Source organism: Sinocyclocheilus grahami, unplaced genomic scaffold, assembly GCF_001515645.1.
Source record: "Sinocyclocheilus grahami isolate Dianchi unplaced genomic scaffold, SAMN03320097.WGS_v1.1 scaffold346.1, whole genome shotgun sequence".
NCBI lineage: Eukaryota > Metazoa > Chordata > Actinopteri > Cypriniformes > Cyprinidae > Sinocyclocheilus > Sinocyclocheilus grahami.
Window position 1 is genome coordinate 210556 of NW_015505525.1, and position 24080 is coordinate 234635.

Here is a 24080-nt window from a genome sequence, read left to right on the forward strand (position 1 = left end):
TGATGTACTCACTCTCTCTTGCTGTCCTGCTTCTGCTAGTTTATTTTCCTGTCTTAGTATCACTCCCTCTGTGGCATAGTTAGGTCACGTATGCATCACCGGGTTCTGATTAGTATGAACCTGTCTGTAGGGCTTTATACATCCCAGTTAATTGATGCTAATAGTGTGTTGTAATCTTCTGTCGGAAATGCTGCTTCTTTTCTTCTTAATCCTACTGTATTTCTCTCACTGTTCCATGCTTGTACTTCCCTATTCAATTTTTTTGTTAATTCTCTTAAACCTTTGACCGGCAAATACTTTTTGCTCCTTTCTTTGTATTTTTCTCCATTTCATCTTATGTCACTTCTAGGACAATCTTACTATGTTACCATTTTTGATTATTGTATTTCTCCTGACATATATTGTACCATTTTAGAGGCAAAACACATGCTACTGAGTGTTTCTTTGGCTTTGTGGAAAATAAATTAGAATTTTGTTTTTAGTACTACCAAAAGCATTTTACTATACATTCTGTGGTGGAAATGGTGGTGGTGGGAAGGACATTTTAAACATTTTTAGAATAAAATTATAGATTCCTTTGTCTTACCAAGGTTTATTTCATACCTAGCATTTTATGTATCCAAATTCACATTATGAAACACTATTTTTACCCTTTTTGTCAGGATTCTGCCCTGACACTCCATTTGTCTTGTCTTTTTGTTTTTCGTGTCTATGTCTTGTGTTTCAGCACATGGCTTAGTTTTGTTAGCCATGTGTCCTTCTAGTCCCTCCTCGTTTCCCCTTTACCACACCCTCTTGTTAGCCCTGGTCTAGTCCTTATTGGTCTAATTGTGCTCACCTGTTCCTCGTGTGCTTTCCTCCCTAGTTCCTCTTGCCCTCTTGTCTTTGCCAGTTCGTAGTCATTCTCACCCTCACTGTCTCTGTCTGTGGATGTGAGTATTTGTTCCTTTTCCATTGCCTGGTTTGTCTTGTGCCTTAGCCGTGTCTAATGGCGCTTTTCCACTGCATGGTACGGCACGGTACGGTTCACTTTTGGGGGGTTTTCCACGGGGTACGGTACTTGGTACTTTTTTAGTACCACCTCAGTTGAGGTTCCAAGTGAACCGTACAGTTACCAAAACGTGACGTGTAAACTCTGCAGATCATGGATTGGCCGGAGAGAATCGTCACTACCTGCGTCACTGAATTTGCGACACGAGCACAACAGAACCGCTAGATTTAAATCAGCACAGCCAGCAAAGGATCTGTTTTGAACGAGCGCACCTTTTTTTAACAACCAAAAAGTGTCTGTTTCTTTGTCTGTTGAGGAAGTACAGATCTCGTTGATAGCAGAGGAGCGGATCCAGTGAGAGCTTGATGGGGCAACACGGAATGAAAAAGTTTTTCAGGAGTCGCGGCAGTAGAGGCGGCACAACTAACGACATGTGAATAATCCCGCCCACTCTAAAGCGATGTTTTGTCACATGTCATATATCATCTCAAGCTGCTATTCACTGACATTGTTGTCTGGGTGATTAAATAGGCTACACAACTTTTAAAGAAAACTTTATTGGATACAAATTTGTTGGTCGTAGAGTTGACACCACAAAAGGAGAATAGTAGTAATTTGTGTAAAAAAAAAATATTGAAATGGTTTATGCTTATTCCACTCTTTGTATAAATTATCATATTTTTGTGACAGATCTGCATATTTAAAATTGAAAATCTGCTTCTGGGACAAGCATAAAACAAAATCTTAATTTTTGGAAATTACGCTGAGTGATCTTTTGCCTGAGAGGTCAAGCATTTGATGCTAAGTGTGTTTGATCTTGATATTTGCAACTGTGTTCATTATTCATGATGCAAGAAGACAGGAACAGAGGAATGGACAGAGAAAAGAGATACAGAAAACGGAGAGTATGACAAACAACATGATTAAGTGAAAAATGGGAGTCCTGCAAACTGTGATGATTGTGTGTGAGACAGTGTGGTCTGTAATATGTATGGTGTACTGCACAGTGCTAATAAAAATTAGGTCATTCCATGTCTAATGAAAGATGTGAACTGAGAAAAAAACAGAAAGATTAAGAAGGCGGGTGAAGAGAATGAGGATACAGAAATGGCTGGAATATAAAGCAGGGATTTTCTCCTGAGAGATCAGAGAAGATCAGAACATTTTTGTAGATGCATATTAAAATGAGTGGTGGAGGGATGTGAAAGATGGTATAGAGTTCTGGATCTTTAAACTATGACATCTGCCACGTCTATTGCATCCACTTCACATCTCCTCTCTAGTCATCTGCTATTTAAATTTGTGCTACTGCGGCCAGATTGCTTCTTTTTCTAGAGACTGCCTTCTGTTTTCAATACTCCAGACAAATCTAGACCTCTATTTTTAGCCCACAGCCTATGTATATTCATAAACACCAACTGTAGATGATTTATTAATGATAGAAAAAGATTATTCAGCTTTGGTTTTAGCTTTGCATACTATGGAGTGGATCATTCCCTTTCATTTCAGTGGTTACTTTCTTTTCTGTGGTGCAGTATTAGTGCAGCAACATGCAGGCTGAGACAAGATGTGAAGTGCTGTGCGACAGTGTTTATGGTTGATGTACAGTGTGGTCAAAAAGACTGAGGCCACATTAAAAATCTGGGATTTAAAATTCAAACTGACCAAAAGCTTTGAATTTAGAAAATTTTAAAACAAAGAAATATATTGTAAAAATGAATGATTCTGCGCTATGAGCTACACTGGCACCTTTGTCACAAGCACACTTGAGCACCATTTTTTTGTATGGTATGTCAAGTTAAGTTTAAATTAAGCTTTTTTTACCCAAGAACATGTTCTGTGTACACTGAACATAAAACATGACTGGCAGCTTTGATTATGCTGCTGAAGCCCCCTATTACTACACTGTAAAAAATAAGTGTAATTTTAACTGTAAAATTTTGTAAAAACGCTACAGAAAAAAACTGTTAATAGGTTAACAGTAAGTTCTGTAAAATATCTAACCAGACATTTCATGTAATTTTACAGTAAAATGCTGTCAATTTGACAATTTTTAGAAGTAAAAATAACAAATCAATGTATAATTTGCAGTCAAAAACTGTAAACTGATATTCCCAGAATTCCCTGCATGACACTCCACATTTGAAAGTATTTTGTTTAAATAATCATGTTTTTTTAATAGTTTTTGTTATTAGTTATGTATATTTGGGCTTTGTTACATCTTCTGTTGTTTAATTAAAGTTGAATGCATTATTTAAGTATCATGTGTGTTACCATGATGGTGTTTTGTGTTTGCATGAATGACTCTGTGCACCTTCTATATATTAGTATATACTTCTGCTTGTGGCGAAGCTACTTGTGATGAGCTTTGATTCTTCATGTGGCTTTCTCTTTTACCACTTGCATTATTATGGTGGTTGTCAGTATGTTAAAGGTACAAAACAGATTTTAATAGCAGTGTGCATTGTTGAATTTACTGGTTTACATTCAAATTTTCTTGTTTGTAAATTACGTAAATGTTTACAGTTTTTCTGTATTTTTTACAAAATTATTCTGGCAACCACAGCTTCCAGAATTATTTTGTAAAAACGACAAAAAAATTTTACAGTGTAGGTTACTACTCAAATGTACAAATTTGTGACATTGCCCATATTCATATTCAAGGTCTCAGACCTTTGAACTCCACTGTAACAAGTGATGGTACAGTAACGTGTCGAGGGTTTTAACTTGTCAGTAAATTCGCTGTGGCCGCCAGTGAAAGCATGCTGTCCTCATTCAGAATCAAAATGTATATTACATAACTAGTAGGTTTTTAATATTTTTGGGGGGTACTGGAAGGAATTAATGTGTTGGCTCAGTGTGAAAAATGAAAAAAAAAACGCTGGTCTGAGAACAATGCTCAGAGGGATCTGAGACCAAAGCTTTGACCTTTCGCGCTTCAAAGAATGTGCAGTTCTGTGTTCTGTACAGTGTTCTGCACGATGCAACAAAATATTGTTGTTTTGTAAGACATGATGCATTGGTTTTTGATCTCATCAGGCCTTCTGATTTGCTAGAGTATGTTTTTTTTAGTATATGCTTTGCAGGCAATTCCTCCAGAAATCTAGCAGGCATGTCCCACAGAGCTGACACAGTGTCTCTGGGAAAAGCAACACTTAAATGCTCCTCTTGGAATAGCTCACTTTACTTACTTACTCGACCGTTCTCATGCCAAGTAATAGTGAAGGTTCTCTTGAGCGTTCTGGAACAGTTCCTGCGATTTTCTGGGGAAACATGATGATTGTGCTAATCCTAAATGGAGTGTGGGCTTTCACTTGGTCTTGTTGTGTTGAACATGCTCCTATGTAGTAAAAAATAAAAAATGCAATTAGTACTTGAAATGATTGGGAATCTTACAGTTGATGATTAATTTGCTATATATTTTATTTATTACAGTCTCATTATAATTACTGCACCATGAAAAAATATTAATATATTAATCATATATAATGTATTTATACATATGGTGACATCAATTGATTTATTTTTTAATGTAATACAGTAAACCAATATTAAAGTAATTATGATCATTACAAAATATTAAGAAATACAATATCAGATTATTATAATAATGAGATTTTGAGGGTAAAATGTGCTTAATTATCCTGAAAATAATATCACAATGAATAATAATTAAATAATATATATACAAAAATACATTAAAAACTCCTAATAGTTTTCTGTAATCTGTATGCAAAACTATTATATGTTTTTTTGGGGGGTGTATGAGAATCATATGAAAGAATGCACTCAGGTTATGAGCTTATAGTTCATAGTGGCTGCTTCTAGCACATTCGTTTTTTGACAGTCATCTGAAGTCTTTGCAGAACTCCAGCATGAGTCTGTTCCATCTATAAATTTCAATCTGAGAATGTGAACATTTACAGCCACAGTCATATGTAGGGCCCAGAAGAGTGTGAAATTCAATGTTAAACCTAGATGATTGTCTTGATTGGTGTGCTAGGGAAAGTCATGGTTATACTGTACACTCATTCCAATGTGTAAAATCCATTCTCATTATCCTGTGGTTCTGATATTGTGTCTTATGCACCATTAAGTCTCAGTAGGTTGATTTTAGGACACAACATTTAGATGCATGCACACACATTCAAGTATGTGCAAGTCATTTATCTTCCTTTTTTGTCTGGTATGTTTCAACATGTTCTTAGAAAGTTTGACAGCATCGAGTCAGCAGGCACCATCTCAAGAGGTCATATTTCACACAACCTTTCTTACAGAAAAAGCTGGCCATGATGGGTACAAGCGTGTCCATAGCATCAGAGTATCTTGTAATGGAATACAGGAACAAGAGCAGAGTTGCGGGCAGCAAACAGCCATTAGGAGCGTGTCCACACTCCCAGGAGTGGCATGAAGACATTATGGTGAAGAGTTACTTAATTCCAGGAGAGTCTTTCCTGCTAGAGTCCTTATTCATCCTCAAAATCTTTAAACAGTGATGTCCTTAGACTTTGTTCCACAACTGTGGAGCCAGACTGCAGTGATACAAGAAAAAGTTAATTCTGTTCTTGCATAAGCACTGAGGTTTTGTGTCCTTCAAGTATAAAGGAGCGTTCACTCATGAAGTGTTATGCAGTGTGAAAGCGATCTGAAAGGTATTCATTTACGAAGATTTGGCCAGTTTTAGCAGTAGCCCCTCACTGCAGAACAAAGATCCAGGGGGCGGGGTTGGATCCACATCTAGGGGGTGGAGATGATAGGTTTAGGGGTGGAGATGGGTGGGTTTAGGGATCAGGGGGTGGAGACAGGTTGGTTTAGGCATATGTAAGGTGGGAGGAGTTGGATCTGGATCCAACCTCGCCCCCTGGATCTTGTGTTCTGCAGTGAGGACCATCTCAGTTTTAGTCACTTGAGTGACAGTGAAGTCTGGTGATGTGAATGTGTTGAGTGTCTGCCAAAGTTGAGAGTAGTTTAACATTATGCAAATGAGTGGAGACTACCGGTTGGCTTGAAGACAGATAGGCCTACTATATTCAGGTGTAGGCAAAATGAAGATATATATATATATATAAATGGAACCATTTGTGTCAGAAATTGTTGCCATTCAAAAAGAGTTAAATTGATTCATTGATGATCTCGTCCATTTTATGTTGTACTATGCTCTGCTGCATTTAATATAGCAACATTTTCCTACTTTCCTCTCCAGAATAATAAAGAAAACTGATTTCTTGTCAAATTAGAATGATATCTTATTTTTACCATCAAAACATCCCAGTTGTGATCAGAGGTTGAGAGATTGGAGCTCGCTTGTATCTGGAGCAGAACGTGTGGAGTAGTGGTGACATTGTGCGTGGTAGCATGTCTGCTTGACACACAAACGGGTTCCTCATCAGCATTTTGAGGGCACGACAAGATGGGTTCGTTAAATTAGTTCATGCTAATCGGGTTGGGGAATTAGTTAATTCTCCCAGGATGCCTCAGTCCTTCATTTGACTGCTCCTCGTTCGTCATGGGAGGATTGACCTGACTGCAGCTATTTGAGAGATGTCCTTAAAACGGTTTTTTTTAGGTGTCTTATTTCAAATGCTTAAGTAACTGTGTTTGTCTGTATCTGTTTTCATCATGTGTTATTGTGTTTTTAAGGGTGCTGAAAGGTGGTATGAAAAGTGGTGTGTCTGTGCATCTAGACTGAAAAAACAACCTTTGAACATGAAATGAAATAATAGAGGATGAGATGTGGACAAATATATGTGCCAGCTGTCATAAGAATTTGACTGGAAGTTGAAAATTAGATTCTTCAGAGTTCCATTGGTGGTGGCCAAATTTGATAGCTCTTTACAATTATCACAATGCTGGAGAGATTGTGGGAAGGTGGGGGACTATGCTCATATATTTTGGGAATGTCCTAAAATACAAGTGTATTGGCAGGGGGTTAAAAGGGAAATAAGTAAAATTTTAGAATGTGACATACCAATGCACCCAGTATTTTTTCTGCTTGATGGTTTCCCCCCAGATCAGTTAAGTAAATCCCAACTATTTGTATTACGTATATTATTAATGGCAGCTAGGAAGATAATCACTGTGAACTGGATGAAGATGCACAAACCTACTCTGACAGAATGGACACAGAGACTAAATCAGATATATATATTTGAGAAAATTACAGCGGATTTACAGCTGAAATCTGACATTTTCCAACAGAACAGGGCACTAATAGAAACATATTTGCTTGACCTTTAAAATGTTGTCAGGGGCTTTTTGTAGTTATTTGTATTTAGTTTAAGTTATTAACGGTTCCTTCTTATTTTTATTTTATTGTTTTAATTTTTTTTCCCTTTGTATGGTTATTTATCTTTTTTTATTTATTTATTATATTTTATTTGTGTATTAATATATTTAAATGCTATGCTATGTGTAAATTGGTATGTTTATACAAAGTTTAATAAAAACACAGTTAAAAAAAGAAATGAAAATTCAACTGTTTTGTAAATGCACATTATAGATCTTATTGTGAACAAATCCATGTATTTTTCTTGTATTCGTCTTTTTTTTTTTGACTTTGTAATGTTTAATCAAAATCTAATATTTAATTAATTTGAGCACAACAGCCCCATCTCAAAATCCAATCAACAACTGATGAAACCAAGTACCCTCCCTAAATTAATTTTTCTAAAATAAATCTGTCCATACTTCTGTTTCATCGAAACTTTAACAAACAAAATGGGGATGAAGATAGTCTTCTTTTCAGATAATAAATATTTAGTTAATTTTTTTATTTTTATAACCCCTTTGGCAAGTTTTTTCCCCCGTATTATTTCCATATTATAAATTTAACAAAATGTTGTGATATTTACTCAAAATGTGGAGCAAGTTAAACTTTTTACTTCTCATGTAAATGCATTTAGTTTTTGCATTTAAAAACAAAGAATTTGAAAAATATTTTTGTTGTGTAAATGTCTGCCATGTCTTTATGAAATGTGTGGGACATCTGAGCAACTTGCAGAAAAGCCACATAGACTTAAAAAAAAAAATAATAATAATAATAATAATTATATATATATATATATATACAGTATAACAGGGTTGGTGGACTGCCAGAAGACTGGAGGCAGAAAAGGAGGTGGACAGCTATTCCTCTGCAAAAGGAATGGTTTACCCCAGTAATTGGAGGATGGGCAAGTGTGGACTGACAGAGAGGAGGGGGAGAAATGAGGAGCGGGGAGTGGGGAGAATAATGTGAGCACTGCAGAGGGGGAATGGCAGCAGCAGCAGTGTTTCACACACACACACACCTACATTTCCAAATAAATGGCTGTAATGACGGGCTACATAAATGGCACTGAGGTGGACTGAGATAAACAGATTATATTGATTGCAGGTGATAGCAGAAGAGGCTGTGGGCTTTAACAAGAGACGTGCACTAGCCAATCAATGTACATCTATCTGCAGGAGAGCTAACATGACATCTCTGTTTTCAGAATGGTGACCACGCACAGCGCACACTGCTATAATTCACTGGCCCCTCCCTCCCGCCCTCTTCCATTTCCTTCTGCTTTCAGATTTTTTTTCTTTCTATTTCTAAATATACATTTCTTTTTTCTCTCCCTTTCCCCCTTCCATTACAGGTCTTTGTATACATGCCATCTCTTCTAATTTTTCTGCCTCCATCATCCATTCTCTTTGTCTAACTCGCAAAGTTTGCTTTACACCATCTTCTCCCTCTGTGGTGTTTCCTCAGTGCAGTGTGTCAATGAGACTGCTGCATTCACACCATTCCCACTATTCTCAGAGCACTTTTGCTGTTTTTGTTGTAGTATTTGGCGCCCTCTATCTGTAGTACATCTCCTTCTGATTGTGAAGGACCTCTGCAGTGGGCCAAACTGCATCACAGCAGCAGTGCTTATTCTGTCATGTAGGCTATTTTATTTTCAAGGGTCTTTCCATGTGCTTGTGTACCTGATTCCAACAGCTTATAGCGTTAAGCACAGAATGGGAAGTCTGGCATGCCATTGGATTTAGAAAACTATATAGAAAAGGGTTATTCCGTCTTTTTCAGGCCAAAGACCCTTTGTTGTATTGAGAGACCAAGCAGGGACTCTCCGTTACATATAGTTTAAACTGAGTGTTGCATTTAAACCCTGGCCTATAATAACACATGTTGTATCATGTTGATACATTCACATAGATTATGGTACTTAAAGCCATTAAAATAATTATTATTGTTACATTTAAATTTTACATAGTCTATTTTAATGTGGGAGGAAGAATGAAATGTTTAGTCGGATTTCAGCTTCTCAAGGTTAGCTTTAGCTTGAAACATGTTTATTTGTTTTACAAAAACAAGTAAAAGTGTCACAATTTATGAACTTATGCACTATTCTATGCCATTTGATAGTAATGTGAGTAGTGTGTTCATGCTGAAAATTCAACAAGAAAAAGTGCACTTCAAATACTGGACAATGCATTTATTTAACTGAAAAAAACAGTGTGGAATGGTTTCATGCACTTTACTGTCGCAGCTTTCCTTAGCAGAAGGGGAAGGGTTATCACACTCTGACACTGGACGAGAAAATAACCTTCCAAAAATATGTAGTGTATAGTACATCATTTGGGACACAACTTTAGTTTGGTATAAAACAATAATTGGCAGAGCCCCTGTCGAAGACTCCTTATCTACAGTAGAACAGCAGTTTGCTAAGGATGAAAAAAGTCATGATGTTGATGATGTTTTAGATCAGACTGGGATCATTTTTCCAGTTCTGCCACAGAAATGACGCACTTCAGCTTTAAGCACTGTAACTGTTCTTTATTCCAATAGTGATCTCACTGATTTCACTGTATAATATTAATGTGTTCATCTTCTCATCTCTCTTTGTGTCTTTCTGTCTCTCTCTGTGTCTTCCTCTCTCTGTTTTCAGTATGTGGCGTTCGGCTCGCTCCTGTTCATCCTCATCTCCATCTCAACATTTTGCTTGGAGACACACGAGGCCTTCAACACCATCTACAATAAGACAGAGAACGTGACGGTGGGGAACGTCACGCGGGAGGAGATTGTGTTTGAGGTAGTGACTGACAACTGGCTGACCTACGTGGAGGGCGTATGCGTCATCTGGTTCACCATCGAGGTGTTCGCCCGTGTCATCTTCTGCCCGGACAAGGCCGAGTTCTTCAAGAGCTCGCTGAACATCATCGACTTTGTAGCCATCCTGCCCTTTTACCTGGAGATGGCGCTGAGCGGCCTCTCTTCTAAAGCGGCGAAAGACGTGCTGGGCTTTTTGCGTGTGGTTCGATTCGTCCGAATCCTGCGAATCTTCAAGCTCACGCGCCATTTCGTGGGGCTGAGAGTGCTGGGTCACACGCTCCGTGCCAGCACCAATGAATTCTTGCTCCTCATCATCTTCCTTGCTCTCGGAGTGCTCATCTTCGCCACCATGATCTACTACGCCGAGCGCATCGGTGCCGATCCCGCCGACCCCACGGCAAGCGCCCACACCACCTTCAAAAACATCCCCATCGGCTTCTGGTGGGCAGTGGTCACCATGACGACACTGGGCTATGGTGACATGTATCCAGAGACATGGTCTGGTATGTTAGTCGGTGCCCTGTGCGCCCTGGCGGGCGTGCTGACCATCGCCATGCCTGTGCCCGTCATTGTAAACAACTTCGGCATGTACTACTCTCTGGCAATGGCTAAGCAGAAGCTGCCCAAGAAGAAGAACAAGCACATCCCGCGGGCTCCGCAGCCTGGATCGCCCAACTACTGCAAGCCAGATGCCCTGGCCATGGCCACTGCCTCGCCACACAGGATCATGGGTAATGTGCTGGGCAGTATGGTGGTCTCTGGAAGCATGGCAGGAGACTGTCCTCTTGCACAGGAGGAAATCATAGAGATTAACAGAGCAGGTGTGTGTGTGTGAGTGAACCCATGTGTTTACATGTTTGTGTGTGTGACATATCTTTGCACTAATAGGTTACATTTCCAACAATAAAGGTGCGGTCACATTTACCATTGCTCTTTGAAATTTAGCGGGTGAAATCGAGTCATGATTGGGAGTTTTGCATGAGGGCAAAAAAGTTCCCCACGCAGATTTTGCTCATTTTCAAGTTGGTCACTTGAATTCACCATGAAGATTGAAAGTGACTGCCGTGCTTTCTACATTGCTACGCTATTGACAAGCGATAATTTTAACATTTTGGTTAAATTTCACTAATGTGACTACACCTTCAGGCAATTAATTGGTATATTATGAACAAAAAATGCTATTGACGCACAACACTTCAAATGAGTGTATTTTTGTGTGTGATGTCAAGCTCCATCAAAATTTTGTTCCAATGCCTGTGGTCACCACTTATAGCTTTTTATATTGAACTGTCATCGCCTAAACTGGGTCTTTTATATAATCTTGTGTAATATCTACACACATACACACAAGTATTTGAGAGTAGTAATATGTTAAACTATGCTGTCACAGAGAACAGGAACGTTATTAAAATTATAGCAGGATTATGCTTCATGCGTTCCAATCAGCTTCTTAGACTACCAGAAAACATCCCACCCAATCAGAAGAGCAGGAAGTATGATACTGAAACTTGCAAACAGCTTTTGATAGATGATTGACATGGAGCTTACAGTACTATTTGTGTGTGCAGTTTATTTCCGCACTCACTGCAGAAACACATTTTCCTAATCACTATATTATTATGTATATATCCAGAAAAAAAGAAAAAAAATATATATATATATGGATTTTTACAAATATTTTTTCTGGATATATATTGAATCTTAATCTTAATATATACTCATCTTAATTTTACTTCTCAAGTAAAGTTGTTCTTGTTGTAAGGATGATTTACAGTAAAACAAGATCAAAATACTGTTTAAGAACATCTTTTTTCACCGGTTTTGCATGTGAAGGTGTCAGTCAGGTTGAGCCAGTGAGTTCATGCAGCCGAGAGAGCTCCGTCTGTCATTACTGTGCAGAACACAGATATACACACCCCATGCAAAGATTAACATGAGGCAGATTAGTCACGGCCCCTCAGATTAGCATGTGCTATATTTGATCTATAATACAAGCAAAAGGTTTCAAATCAACAGCATCCTGCTTACAGCCACATCTCTGCCGATTTTTAGCTGATTTCAACACCAAAGATACAGATTATGACAGATGACATTGCATCCTTATAAATAGGATGACTTTGGATCGTTTTTCTTAAAAGTAAAATTTTTGGAACCAGCAGCCTTGAGTGGATGACAGCTGTATTTCTCTGCTCATCTTTGTTTTGCTCTCCCATGGAGTTCTCACAGCTGGAAGTTCCCAAGGAAATAAAAGGGAGCATAAACATACTGAGATGCTTGCTGTGAAGAAACGCTTTAGTACATGTGCCCTCCTGTAACTTCAAATCCCACATGCCCTTGACACCTACAATACTAGCATCATATCCATCATGTTCATCATACTGTTAACAAAGTTTTATTAAGTAGTGTAAAACTAAAAGTATGAAACCTCTAACAAAGTCATTTGTTTGTTCCCCGTCCCCATGTGTGAGTGTGTTGGGGGGTATTTTTGGCTTGTGTGAGAGGTGCTCTGATTCTGTAGCTTGATTTTATGCTGTAGGTTTTTAAATGGTTCACCCGAAATTACAAACCCGTATGATTATATTTAGTCAGTGGAAAACACAAGGAGATGTTTTGTCTGAGCTGCTCCATTTTATACAGTGAAATTGAATGGGGTCAAAAAATTGCAAAAAAAAACAACAACATTGCACCATAAAAATAATACGTCTATTCAAGAAATTCCCTGAAGCAATAGAATGGCTTTATGTGAGGAACAGATATGCCTATAATTTAACTCAAAATCCAGCCATGGTTTCAATTTACTTCTGTTGTATGAAAAGAGCAGCTTAACATTGTGCTAGATTTCTCCTTTAGTTTTCCACGGATAAAATAAATCCAAGTGGATTTTTAAGGAAACTAGGGTGAATAAATGTTTTTTTTTATTGTATTATTTTATTATCTCTTAAGTGATTGTCATTTAATGGCTGTCAGGAAAGTGAGTTATATCTGGTGTAGTCAACCATATGTCATGACCTTTGCTATAGACTTTTGTGTCATCCATTCATCACCCTTTGTCCCTATTCCACTGTGAAGGTGATCATCATCATCTTCCCAGATTTCATGGTCATATGGACTACAGTCTTCACAGATAAATATTTTTTATTTCTTCCAATGAGGTCCAATTGCATAATGGGTCTCTATGTCATCTTCTCCTTCGCCTCGCCATCCTCCTTTTTCTTTCTGTCTCTCTTCATGTCTGTAGCAGGCTTTGCCCCTGGCTTATTTCTGTAAATTGTTGAACGGTAACTCACGTCAGATTAGATTTGACAGCTGTGTCGGAAGCTATAAGAACAAGTGCCCCTGCAGCTTCTTTGTTTGAGTGTGTGCACATCTCACTCTTTCAGGCATACTCATTCATGTTGTGCATGTTGTGTGTGTTTGTGTGTGTGTGATGTTCTGAGTTCCCCTGCACCATTTTAATCAAGTGATGCTGCTCTTTTTGTAGCGCATCTCTATTTTTGCTCCTTTTTATTCATCCCTTTTCATCCCAGACTTTTTTCTTCCCTCTTCCCTGGCTTTTCATGTTACTGTGACTGTCTCTATTATCACATGCACACAGTACCACTAATAGTAATTTTCTTTTTCTTTTTTTCTTCCTGTCAGACTCAAAACAGAATGGAGATGCTGCAAACGCAGCTCTGGCTAATGAGGACTGTCCCACCATAGATCAGGTGCTAGGGCCAGATGACAGGAGTCCGGCCACCAGTGGGTTGGGGACATGCACAGGGCGTGAACGTTACCCCCACGATAGGGCCTGCTTCCTTCTCAGTACCGGAGAGTTCCGCACCACAGACAGCAATGTCAGGAAAGGTATGCAGCACCCACAAATGGACACATTATTAAACTCATACTTTCAGTGTGCATCACAAAGAACAGGCTCAGGAAAGGTAAGTTGTATGTTCAAATGCTTATTATTGTGTATTAGGACAAAAACACATTCATTGTAGCAATATATATTTTTATACACAAATATACATGCACTGACTTGCACTTCACAAAGTACATCAGAGGTATACGCTTTAAAACAGACTCTCCCACATCCATACTAACAGCATAGCTCCCTGCCTTCTCCTCTTGCATCTCTCCTCATAATTCACCACATCGATCATTCTGAAGGCCGCTCATCATTAGAAAAGCTCTTACCACACACGCAGTAATAATTCCATTCATATCTTTGTTAAATGTGATTAATCTTTGATAACATCAGGACTTTTCAGTGAAAATAATCCTAGCACAAGTTAAATTATTAACAGATATATCAAACAAATTCACTGCGTCTGGCCAACAAGCTCTTCAAATGCTCTATCGTTCTGTCTATCTGTCTGGGTTGTGCAAAATTCTGAATTAAAGAAATGGCGCTTTCAATTCAAGAGTTTGAATTTAATTGGCCACATCCCAGAGGAAGTTAAATTGGAATTTGAATCAGAAAGACACAGATCGTGCATTCAAGTGTTCTTCCAGCTTGGCTAATTTATTAAATATTTTTATAAAATGTCAAGGCTTTTATTTAATTCTACTTTCTTACATTTAAATGCAATACTGCAATTCTGATTCCTGTTTCTACCTAAATTCAGATTCAGTAAAAATTCAGGAGTTTAACTGAAATTCCTGACTCAATTATGAATAACACGTTTTTGTGTTATTCCTGTTTGTCTCTCTGTCTAGTTGTATCTCTCTCTCTTTATGTCTATCTATCTATCTATCTATCTGGCTTGCCTTTGCTCTTTCTTGCGGTCATTCATTGATTTATTACTTCATTCTCTTTCTCTTCCTGGCCTTCCACTCTGGCTTGTCTCTGCCCATGTCCCTTTCCCTCCATCCCTCCCCTCATCTTGGCCTTTTTTCTCCTTATTTTCCACCCCTCACACACTTCGCGTCACATCCTCTTGTATCATTTCTTTTTTTTTGCAACGGCTTGATTGACATCTACTGCCTTTCCTTCTATACTATACCTTCCTGCACCTGCACCTTTCCACCAACCTCCACGTATTCCAAATACACCCCTCTACACAACCAAATCCTACAACCCCCCCACCCACAAAAACACTAGAAGCTGCAGGCGCCAACCCAGTCTCTCCCCCAGCAGATGAGTGGTTCAAGCCGGAAGGGCCACTGCTACAGCAGGACCTCAATGCCAATTCTGCCCCTTCTTGGATCAAACCATAATGAATCAGAGGTAACACTCAAAAAAGCAACCAGTGATGCAGCGTAGAAATTAGTTGAATGCATAGAGGTCAATATTTAATTAATTCCATACGGCACACTGCTATTTCACAGGGAAATATTTTATATGCACATATTTCAACAGGACACAAAGAATTTGGACAAAGAATATATTTAGCACATTCACGCTTTAGAGCAACCATAGATATGAAACACAAACATAAGTAGCCACACTCAGTACTAAAGTACATGACTTGCAGTATGTCTTTTCATTAACAGGAACAATATGCCTTTGAATCAGGGGGGATACTGTCTTCTATGTGTTCTGTCTCTGTGTTTGACAATTTACACACTGATCTAACTTAAGTATTTAATATCTGCATAGACTAAATTCACACAGTAAGTTCAGTCATGACAGTGTCAGAAACTTTTAAATAAATGGGCAATATCATTTTTTTCCCAATTTGCCCCTGGAATTTATTTATTTATTTATTTTAGACTTTAATAAGGGCATTTTATTTCTAACCTAATAAAAACACTCAGCATCAAGTTCCATAATTCTAATTCATGTCAAATATAAAATAAATTACGGAATGAGTAGTCCATAGGGCATCTTAACCCAATAAATGCTAGAATACACTTTAAATAATTGATTTATGTATTTTTTAAATACTAAACCCAGGATGTACATAGGATGAAATATTATATAATACTGTATATATTACATTTTAGAAAATGGAGTAATTCACCATGGGGCATTTCTGTAACTTTTGGTGGAATTTTTGCCCTGAGCCTTAATTTCTGATCCTGATATCACAGCAGACTAGAATCAGTATCTCGTCTTTCTCTCTGACTCAAATGTGAGTGTTTGCTTAGACTAGCTTTGAAACCTCTACTATATATCTACATTTTTACCACGGTCTGTCTGAATACTCAATTCTGATTGGCTGGCAGGTATGCATTAAAACCGTTTAATGCACAGTTAGTTCCAAGTCAGTTATATTAATGCGCTGCTGTAATTGACGCACAGAGAGAGAGAGCGAGAGCAGATCATGCTGCACACACACAGAAACTTGTCAGTGCTGCCCCGTGACTTTTATTAAAGTACACATGAAATCAAAATTGACTATATTTATTTTGTTAGCACACACTGCTATTTTTGTGGTGATCAATTCGTCCGTGTAAGTCAACCCACAAAAACAATTGTTTGCCTTTATCATTTTTAATCCAAATCTGAAAATGCACCTCACCTCTGAAATGACGTCATGTTTGGTGGCTTGGGCTTGAGCATAACATCCTTAACCTATGCTGCATCCCAATGTGCCTACTTATACTACGCCCTTAAAGTATGTACTTTTTTGGTGAAGAAAAATTACACACTTTTGAGTGTGTAGTAGAAGAGTAGGCAAGCTTTGGGACATACTATAACGACATACAGTTGCGTCTTTAACGGACTGCTCTATCGCATAATTACACGCACTCTGTCACTGTAAATTGGCCTGTCAATCATCTTGTCACATTTAACGTCCTCCACATTTCCTTTCATTTAACTTCCTACCGTATCAGAGAGAAAAGAATTAGCACGTTGATCTGCTAGCCTCCGGTCTTCATGCAGAGAACTCTGCTCATATTTTCTGTATAATGATGCATTTAAAACTTAACGAACAAATGGATGTTTATAAAAGTTCACACTGCTGTTGCAGATGAAATATAACACCGAAAACAAATAAATATTTTTTACCAGGTTAAATGTTGATTATTAGTAACTCAAACCCCTTTATCTAAACCTCTCTACTTAACCTTGTGGTGCACATCTGCCATGTTTGTAGTTTTTTAATGCTTTTTATTCGTGTTTGTAGTTCACAACCGAATCATTCGTCAAAGCGCAATGGATTGCGGGTAATATTAGCCATTAGAGTGTGCACGGATCCATATGGAAAGCCATATGGGTCATAATTTGCGTGCTTTTCACCGCCGTATCAATATTAAAACGCCGTTTTCATAACGCCGCCAGGCGTTAAATAAGCGCCGTTAGGCGATAAGTTAACGGCAGACGCCACCACGCGTTAAAATAACGCCACACGCCGACCGACGTTAAGTTAACGCCACAGGCCACTTAAGATGCAGATTTATTTGCTCATCTACATGGACACACCTCTCATGGCTACAAGGACTCCACCACCTGATTACAAGCTAGGGTCCCCCAGTGAATTTTGTCCATTTTCACGACTGATTATAAATATATTTTGCAATATATTGCAAGAGTTACCATAACATTTCTTATTTATTTAACTGTTATATAAAATAATTTCCAAATTTGCACTCATTCATGGCTCGTGTGATAACTTTATGAGACAAAAGCTCATTCAGGGGCATTTTTCCCCCTACATCTAGAATTGTAAGGGCTGTACTTGCCATCTTCGCGCTCTTGCAAACTGGATGCTCCGACTTGCCGTAGAGTCCTTGTAGCCATGAGAGGTGTGTCCATGTAGATGAGCAAATAAATCTGCATCTTAAGTGGCCTGTGGCGTTAACTTAACGTCGGTCGGCGTGTGGCGTTATTTTAACGCGTGGTGGCGTCTGCCGTTAACTTATCGCCTAACGGCGCTTATTTAACGCCTGGCGGCGTTATGAAAACGGCGTTTTAATATTGATACGGCGGTGAAAAGCACGCAAATTATGACCCATATGGCTTTCCATAGATCCACACTTCAAAAATCCACCTGAAATAGTAGACCATCCGGGGACTTTTGGCATACCCTTTTCAACATACTATGCTTTGGGTCACACTTATTCTAATTTCACATACTATTCAGGATGGATAGTATGAACATTGGGACGCAGGGCTAGACTGTATAAAAACATGGACGTAGTGTCCGTGACGTCACCCGTAGGTTCCTGAAGAGCATTTTTGAAGCTCAAAACTGGGCGGAGCCGGCCGTCGCCATCTTGGCAGCGTGTCACCGCACGTCATTCCGGGATAATCGAAAATGGGCAAAAAGGCAGGAGCTGGGTGCTGAAGCCACGCCCACCTAGCTCGACGGTGGTGACAGCAGCAGCAATCCACCTGTCACTCAAGTGGCCACGCCCTTAATTATGCAGCACTTTAAGGCTTAATATAATTTAAACGGATTACTTATAAAAAAATTCACCCCCTCACAGTTGTCATGAAGGGCAAAATTAGCTATATAGACCAAAATAATGTTTTTGAACCAGGCTGTAAACATGTTTTTTTTCTGCTGTAAAGTTGGGCATTTTAACATGGGGAGTCTATGGGATTGACTCCCTGTTGCAGCCAGCCTCTAGCGGACAGTTGACGAATTACAGTTTAAGTCACTTCCGTGTTGGCTTCACGAGAGAGAGCGGGAGGTTGCCGCTTGATCCTTAAAGGGTTTCAGCACTGGTTAGTGCTCAACACAGTTTTAAAAAATGCTAAAAAAGTGGGCGTGGTGCGCAGTGGAGCAGAGGAGGGGAAAAGAGGGGAGACAGACAACACACACAGCTTCGCGTTCAGACAGTTTCATTTCGCTCCCATCGAGTTAAAAACACAAATAAATGTGCAGCCATTTGCACTCAGCATCGAAAACATATATATGAACGCGCTGTTGCACCTCTGAGAACTTTTATGACTTATTCTGTGGCGTTTATATAAGCCTTTTGACGGGTGTCACAGAGCTGTAAAAACGGTTATGCTCACCAAGTGAATGAATCGTCTGAAGTCTGAAACGTCTGTCATAGCAAATCAACATATGCTGTTGTGAATAATTAAGCGAAGCGTCTTCTCATAGGATAAGAACACGCAGTCTCATGAATAATTTAATAGACACCGATGCCATTGCCACGTCACAAATTGTGACGTCAACACGATGTAGATTTTAAACCCGGAAGATGAAAATAGCTCAAAAAAGCTTAAAATTAACCAGTTTTCTCCAACAGTTAAAATGATCAGATGCTAACATTGTCTTCTATGATGTGCAACACAAACACCTCTGCTAAAATCTCAGAAAAAGTAGTCTGGGGTTTCATCATGACCCTTTAAACATGCCCATCCAACTGTCATGAAATGCCTACTTTACTACATCCAATCAGTTCGCAGTAGAAAAAACAAGCCACGCCCTCTGTTTTTCTCATTCAGTATTCCGTTTCTCTCTGAAGTACGTCACAATACTGAAGTAAAGTCGGTCGCAACTTCCGGTTCACGCGGACTTTAATAAAATAGCCTGGATACTAGATCGCTACATTATATTCCTCAGCAACGAGGTGGTAAAATCACTGTTTTTGAAGTAACTAAACAGTTTCATTGTTTGTAGAGAGAGAGACGCAGACTCAGGTAATTCACACACACGCACAACTGTCATCTCTCTCTCTCTATCGATAATTAATTCAAATAAATGTGGTGGTCTTACCGCACTATTTCATCTCTGTGTCTGATTTAAAGCGGGCAGAATGCTAGAGCCATAACTGACAAAAATATCCGTCGTTTTTACCCTTTAAATATTGCGCTACAAACATCATTAATAGCTTTAAGTTGTCGATGCTGGCTTCCGCTTCGCGTCGGATGGTTCTTGGCCTCCACGTCGTGCATCATTTAATGCACAGCTAGCCGTGCATTATCCCTTACATATCTCAAAGACTAACGGTGCGTCCGAAATCGTACTATCTGAGTACGTACTACATTTAAATGTGAATTTAGGCTACTTCATGACCGTCTATATAGTTTGAATATGGAATGAAATTCGGAGGTACTACATCCGCCATGTTGTTACTGTCACATGACCTACCACTTCACTGCCAATCATAAATTCTTTATTTTATTTTGTTGTCATAGTCTATCATTTTTATTTGTTGATGGTTGTATTACTGTTTGTGTACTTTTTTTGAGCATTAATAAAAATAAATAAATCAATACAATAAAATAAATCAATAAATCCTCTCCCGTGGCCTCATGGGATAGTAAAGTGTCCATCGAATGCTCACTTCAGAATCCGGGAGAAGAAGTAGGTCATCCAGGTACTTTTCACCTACTGTTTTTTGAATACTATGAATTCGGACATACTACTCACCTCACGTACTGTTTTTCGCCTACTAGTAGGGAAGTATGCGATTTCGGATGCAGCATAAGCGTTACAGTATATGAGTGATGTCATTATAGCACTAGCTCCCTCACCTCTGTCTTTCTCTCTCACTCTTTCTCTCATTTTACCCTCAAAAGTAAACTTTTGTCATTCTAATTGTATTTGCCTCTGATGGTTTCCTCAATTTCTTTTCCTTTCCCCCCTCCTATTTGTGCATCTTTCACACTCTTTTCTCTTGACTGAACTGAGCACCACACATTAAGGATTGTACACAAGTTAACGCTGCACTTTTAACCCTCAGGCCAGTATAGTTCAACACATATGTTTTATTTACGTTCACACACCCACACATATGATGAAATGAAAATGTGTTGAATATCTTAATTCATGTGTGACAGAAGGTTAATTTGTGTGATTCCTGCTTAATTTGTGTTTGTGTGTTTGGGGATGTTGTATTTTCTGATGTGTTTTTGAGGTACGCTTGTCTGATGAGCTGTTGTTGTGTTATCTCCTTCCTCAGGTTGTGTCGTGTCATGCGTTTGTATGTCAGCTCTTGTTGCTACACTGTTACACTGTCTTCCCTTGTTCATGTGTTGTCGTGTGTGTGCACTGTAATCCATTCGGTGTTGCTGTGACTTCTTCCTCCTCCTTCTCCTCCCTAGCGGTGACCTTTCACCTCAGTAGAGTGCCCCTCAGGTCTTTGTAAAGAGTTTCAGTGCTCACTATACTGCCGTTCAAAGGCAAAGCACAGCAACTACACATACATTGCATTATGACTAAAGTCTCTTAGACTTTGAGTTCTCTTGTAACAAACAGGTTTGGCTCAACTATGTTTAAATTCAGTAAAAATTGAGTATCAAATCAGTTAAGCTTACTTCCCCAGTTCCATCGTTGGCGTAGTTATTTTTGTTTTGCCTTTGTAGGGCTGTATAATTGCCATCCCACACTATATTTACTACTAGAAAGAGGAATGCCTTTTATGCTTTAGGGGTTTTGGTGAACGGTCACTGAAAAGGGTTGTGTTTTATTTGCATTTTCTGTTTATTTTTTGAATAAAGCTGGTTTCTTCTCTCTCCTGGAACTGCCCTCCACTCTGGGGTCCACTGACCAGTGTTTCATCACAGCCAGCAGATGAAAACCCTTCATTATATGGACCAGAAACAGTGAACTCTAATATTCTAGCCATGAGTAGATAACAAATGCTCGATAGGGCTGTGCTGAAACACTGCTCTCTGACGCTGTTAGGATGTGTGCTACAGTCCTGTAGTCTAACTGATCAGGGACACAATTCTGCCTCACATATACACTAAACATCAGGTGAGAAGAGACAAACGTGTCTGATAGACTTGAAAGAGATACATGGACATGTAAAGAGTGAATTTAAGGTGAGGTGAAACACAACACAGACACTAAAAATCTCAGAAAACACATATACTGATACCGACAGACACAGGTAAGTTCTTGTAGGGCTGTAATGACGTACCTGGGCTGTTGCCATGGTAACTGGACACTTTAAGGACTGTGGTGCAATTGTTACAAATCAACACTGCAAAGTTTTCATGCAGTAGGTTAAGACCCAAATCAGGGGTAAATGGACTTTTTTTTCTTAATGTGGAACTTTTTTTTTTTTTTTTTGCTTTCTCCTTTCTCTCTTTTACCTTTTTTCTTTCTCACTCTCTGGCTTCCTTTGTGCCCACAGAGTGTGTTTTACTGTGGTCACAGTGCCTCTTCAAGTACACTTTCAATTATGTTGACGAATGCAAAAGAGCACGGGTCAGGAAAGGTCAAAAGTTTTTCTTTATAGATTCCATAATATTGACCTGTATGTGTGTATATTTTTATGTTCTGTACGCATATCTGAGGTTTTTGTTTCAGTTTATATTTGTGCTATGGCTTTTCAGTCTGTTGGTATAGATGTTTTAAAATAGTTCACCCCAAAATGACAATTCATTTACTCACTCACTTACAATCCAAACCCGGCTACAGTAGAACACAAAAGAAGATGTTTATCAGAATGTCTAAGCCGCTGTCTTCCATACAGTTTGTGAATGGTTTGTCAAGATTAAAATAAGGACAAAAAGACAATATAAAAATATAAAAGTGATCCATATTACTAAAGGCTGGAATACACTATACTACATGTTCGTTTGGTTTTGTCAGATCAGTGTGTTAACTGTCGGCATTTGTTGCTATTGGTCGGCGTTTGTTTTTGCTGATTGAACATGTTCAATCGTTGTTTGTTGGATCTTTTAATGTCTGAGAAGTGACGTACTGTAATCGTTTGTCTGTCTGAATTGGTCTGCATCTGTCGGTTGCTAGGAGACGCATGACAAATATAAACAATATGTGTTCTAAAATTGGCTCTAAATATCAAACACGTTTAATATCCTCCATCTGGACAGAATAGTGTGAAGCTAAAACAAATTGTGCCCATCATACACCAAATTATTTTCTGTGAAATCTGTCACAAAACTCTGCATACTGATTCTAATTTTCGGCAACTAGCGTTGACTTGTCCAAACTGTAAAATGTACAGAAGTCGTGTAGTTTATTACAACCTTAATGCTCTATATTTCAAGTCTTCTGAAGTCATGTAGTATAGCTTTATGTCAGGAAAAATCTTGCCTTGACAGCTATACACATTCACTTTCATTATATGGAAAAGAGCAGCTTGGACATTCTGCTAAAATATTTTGGTGATTGGAAGAAAAATATCATAGGAGTGTGAGTAAATGATGACAGAACTTTAATTTATGGGTGAACTATCCCTTTATCTTCCACTCCCTCGCTCTCCTCCTCAATCACCACAGCATGTATTATTCTTTCTTCTCCCCACTCGAACTTCCGCCTCTTTCTGTTTCTACCTTCTGCCCTCTCACTCCTTCCTGCCTACTGTTGCCAAGGAAACAGTGGAAGAGAGCATTCTGGGACTAAGCAAAACATGATGAAAGAGAAAACGAAGGGGTTAAAGATGGTTCAAGCTAAAAAATAATAATAATAATTTGGTCTTCTAAAACCTGGCAAATTGGTTAACATTGCAACCTTAATGTTCAGATGCCCACTTATTCCCAAGATGCACTTAGGTGACCATTATGATTATTTTATTGCTGTTGTGCCCCTGTTCTTTTTTTGTTTCTTCTTTTGCCCCCTTTTATCAATCATTTATTCAGTCTAAAGTGCTCTTTTGATGTGCTGGTGTTTTTGTATTTTATATTTTGAGTACACTGAGATCTTTGACACATACCCTTGGGCCCTGCCATTGACTGACTCTGGTGGTGAGGCTAAATGTGTAAGAGCTGCAGTCTTGATGCTGGCCACAGCACACTGACTGAGGGCATTGTGGTCATCTTCCTCTCTAGCCATTGTTTTAAAGCATTGAAATAGTACTGCACTGCAGAGCTGCAGTCACACCCCTCTTTCTCTCTCTCTCGCTCTCTCTCTTTCTTTCCCTCTCATTTCTCTCCCTCTGCAGACTGATTGATTTTCCCCTGTACTCCCATTTAACCTCACTTCTGAATCTTTGCTGTAACCAGAGAACCCGAGAGTTCTCTCTCTTGGGCTCTCGATGAGCTAGACCAATTCATTATCAATATCATGTATCACTATGTGTATAAACAGTGCCTTATGTCCTTTTCAGATTATTACATTTAATTTATTAATTTAAAGTTGCCACAAAACCTTAACTGCATTATCTATCTCTCTCTCTCTCTCTATAGGAATACATACACATATATAT

The 24080-nt window shown here is 38.7% G+C and overlaps 1 protein-coding gene across 12 annotated transcripts in view; it reads left to right on the top strand.

Moving 5' to 3' along the window:
- Positions 1–24080, top strand: part of kcnc3a (potassium voltage-gated channel, Shaw-related subfamily, member 3a) — a 51630-nt gene that overhangs the window by 13004 nt on the left and 14546 nt on the right. For 6 of the 12 annotated variants that reach the window (XR_001604465.1, XR_001604464.1, XM_016228974.1 and 3 more), the window contains exons 2-3: positions 9907–10891; positions 13710–13916. Coding sequence is in view for 10 of the 12 variants with exons in the window: in XM_016228974.1 (XP_016084460.1) it covers positions 9907–10891; positions 13710–13916 (1192 nt within the window). In the remaining 2 variants the exon portion in view is untranslated. Of the gene's footprint in view, positions 1–9906; positions 10892–13709; positions 13917–15156; positions 15283–20864; positions 20886–24080 lie in introns of all 12 variants that reach the window. The other 6 variants (XM_016228969.1, XM_016228970.1, XM_016228968.1 and 3 more) reach the window with 4 other exon arrangements.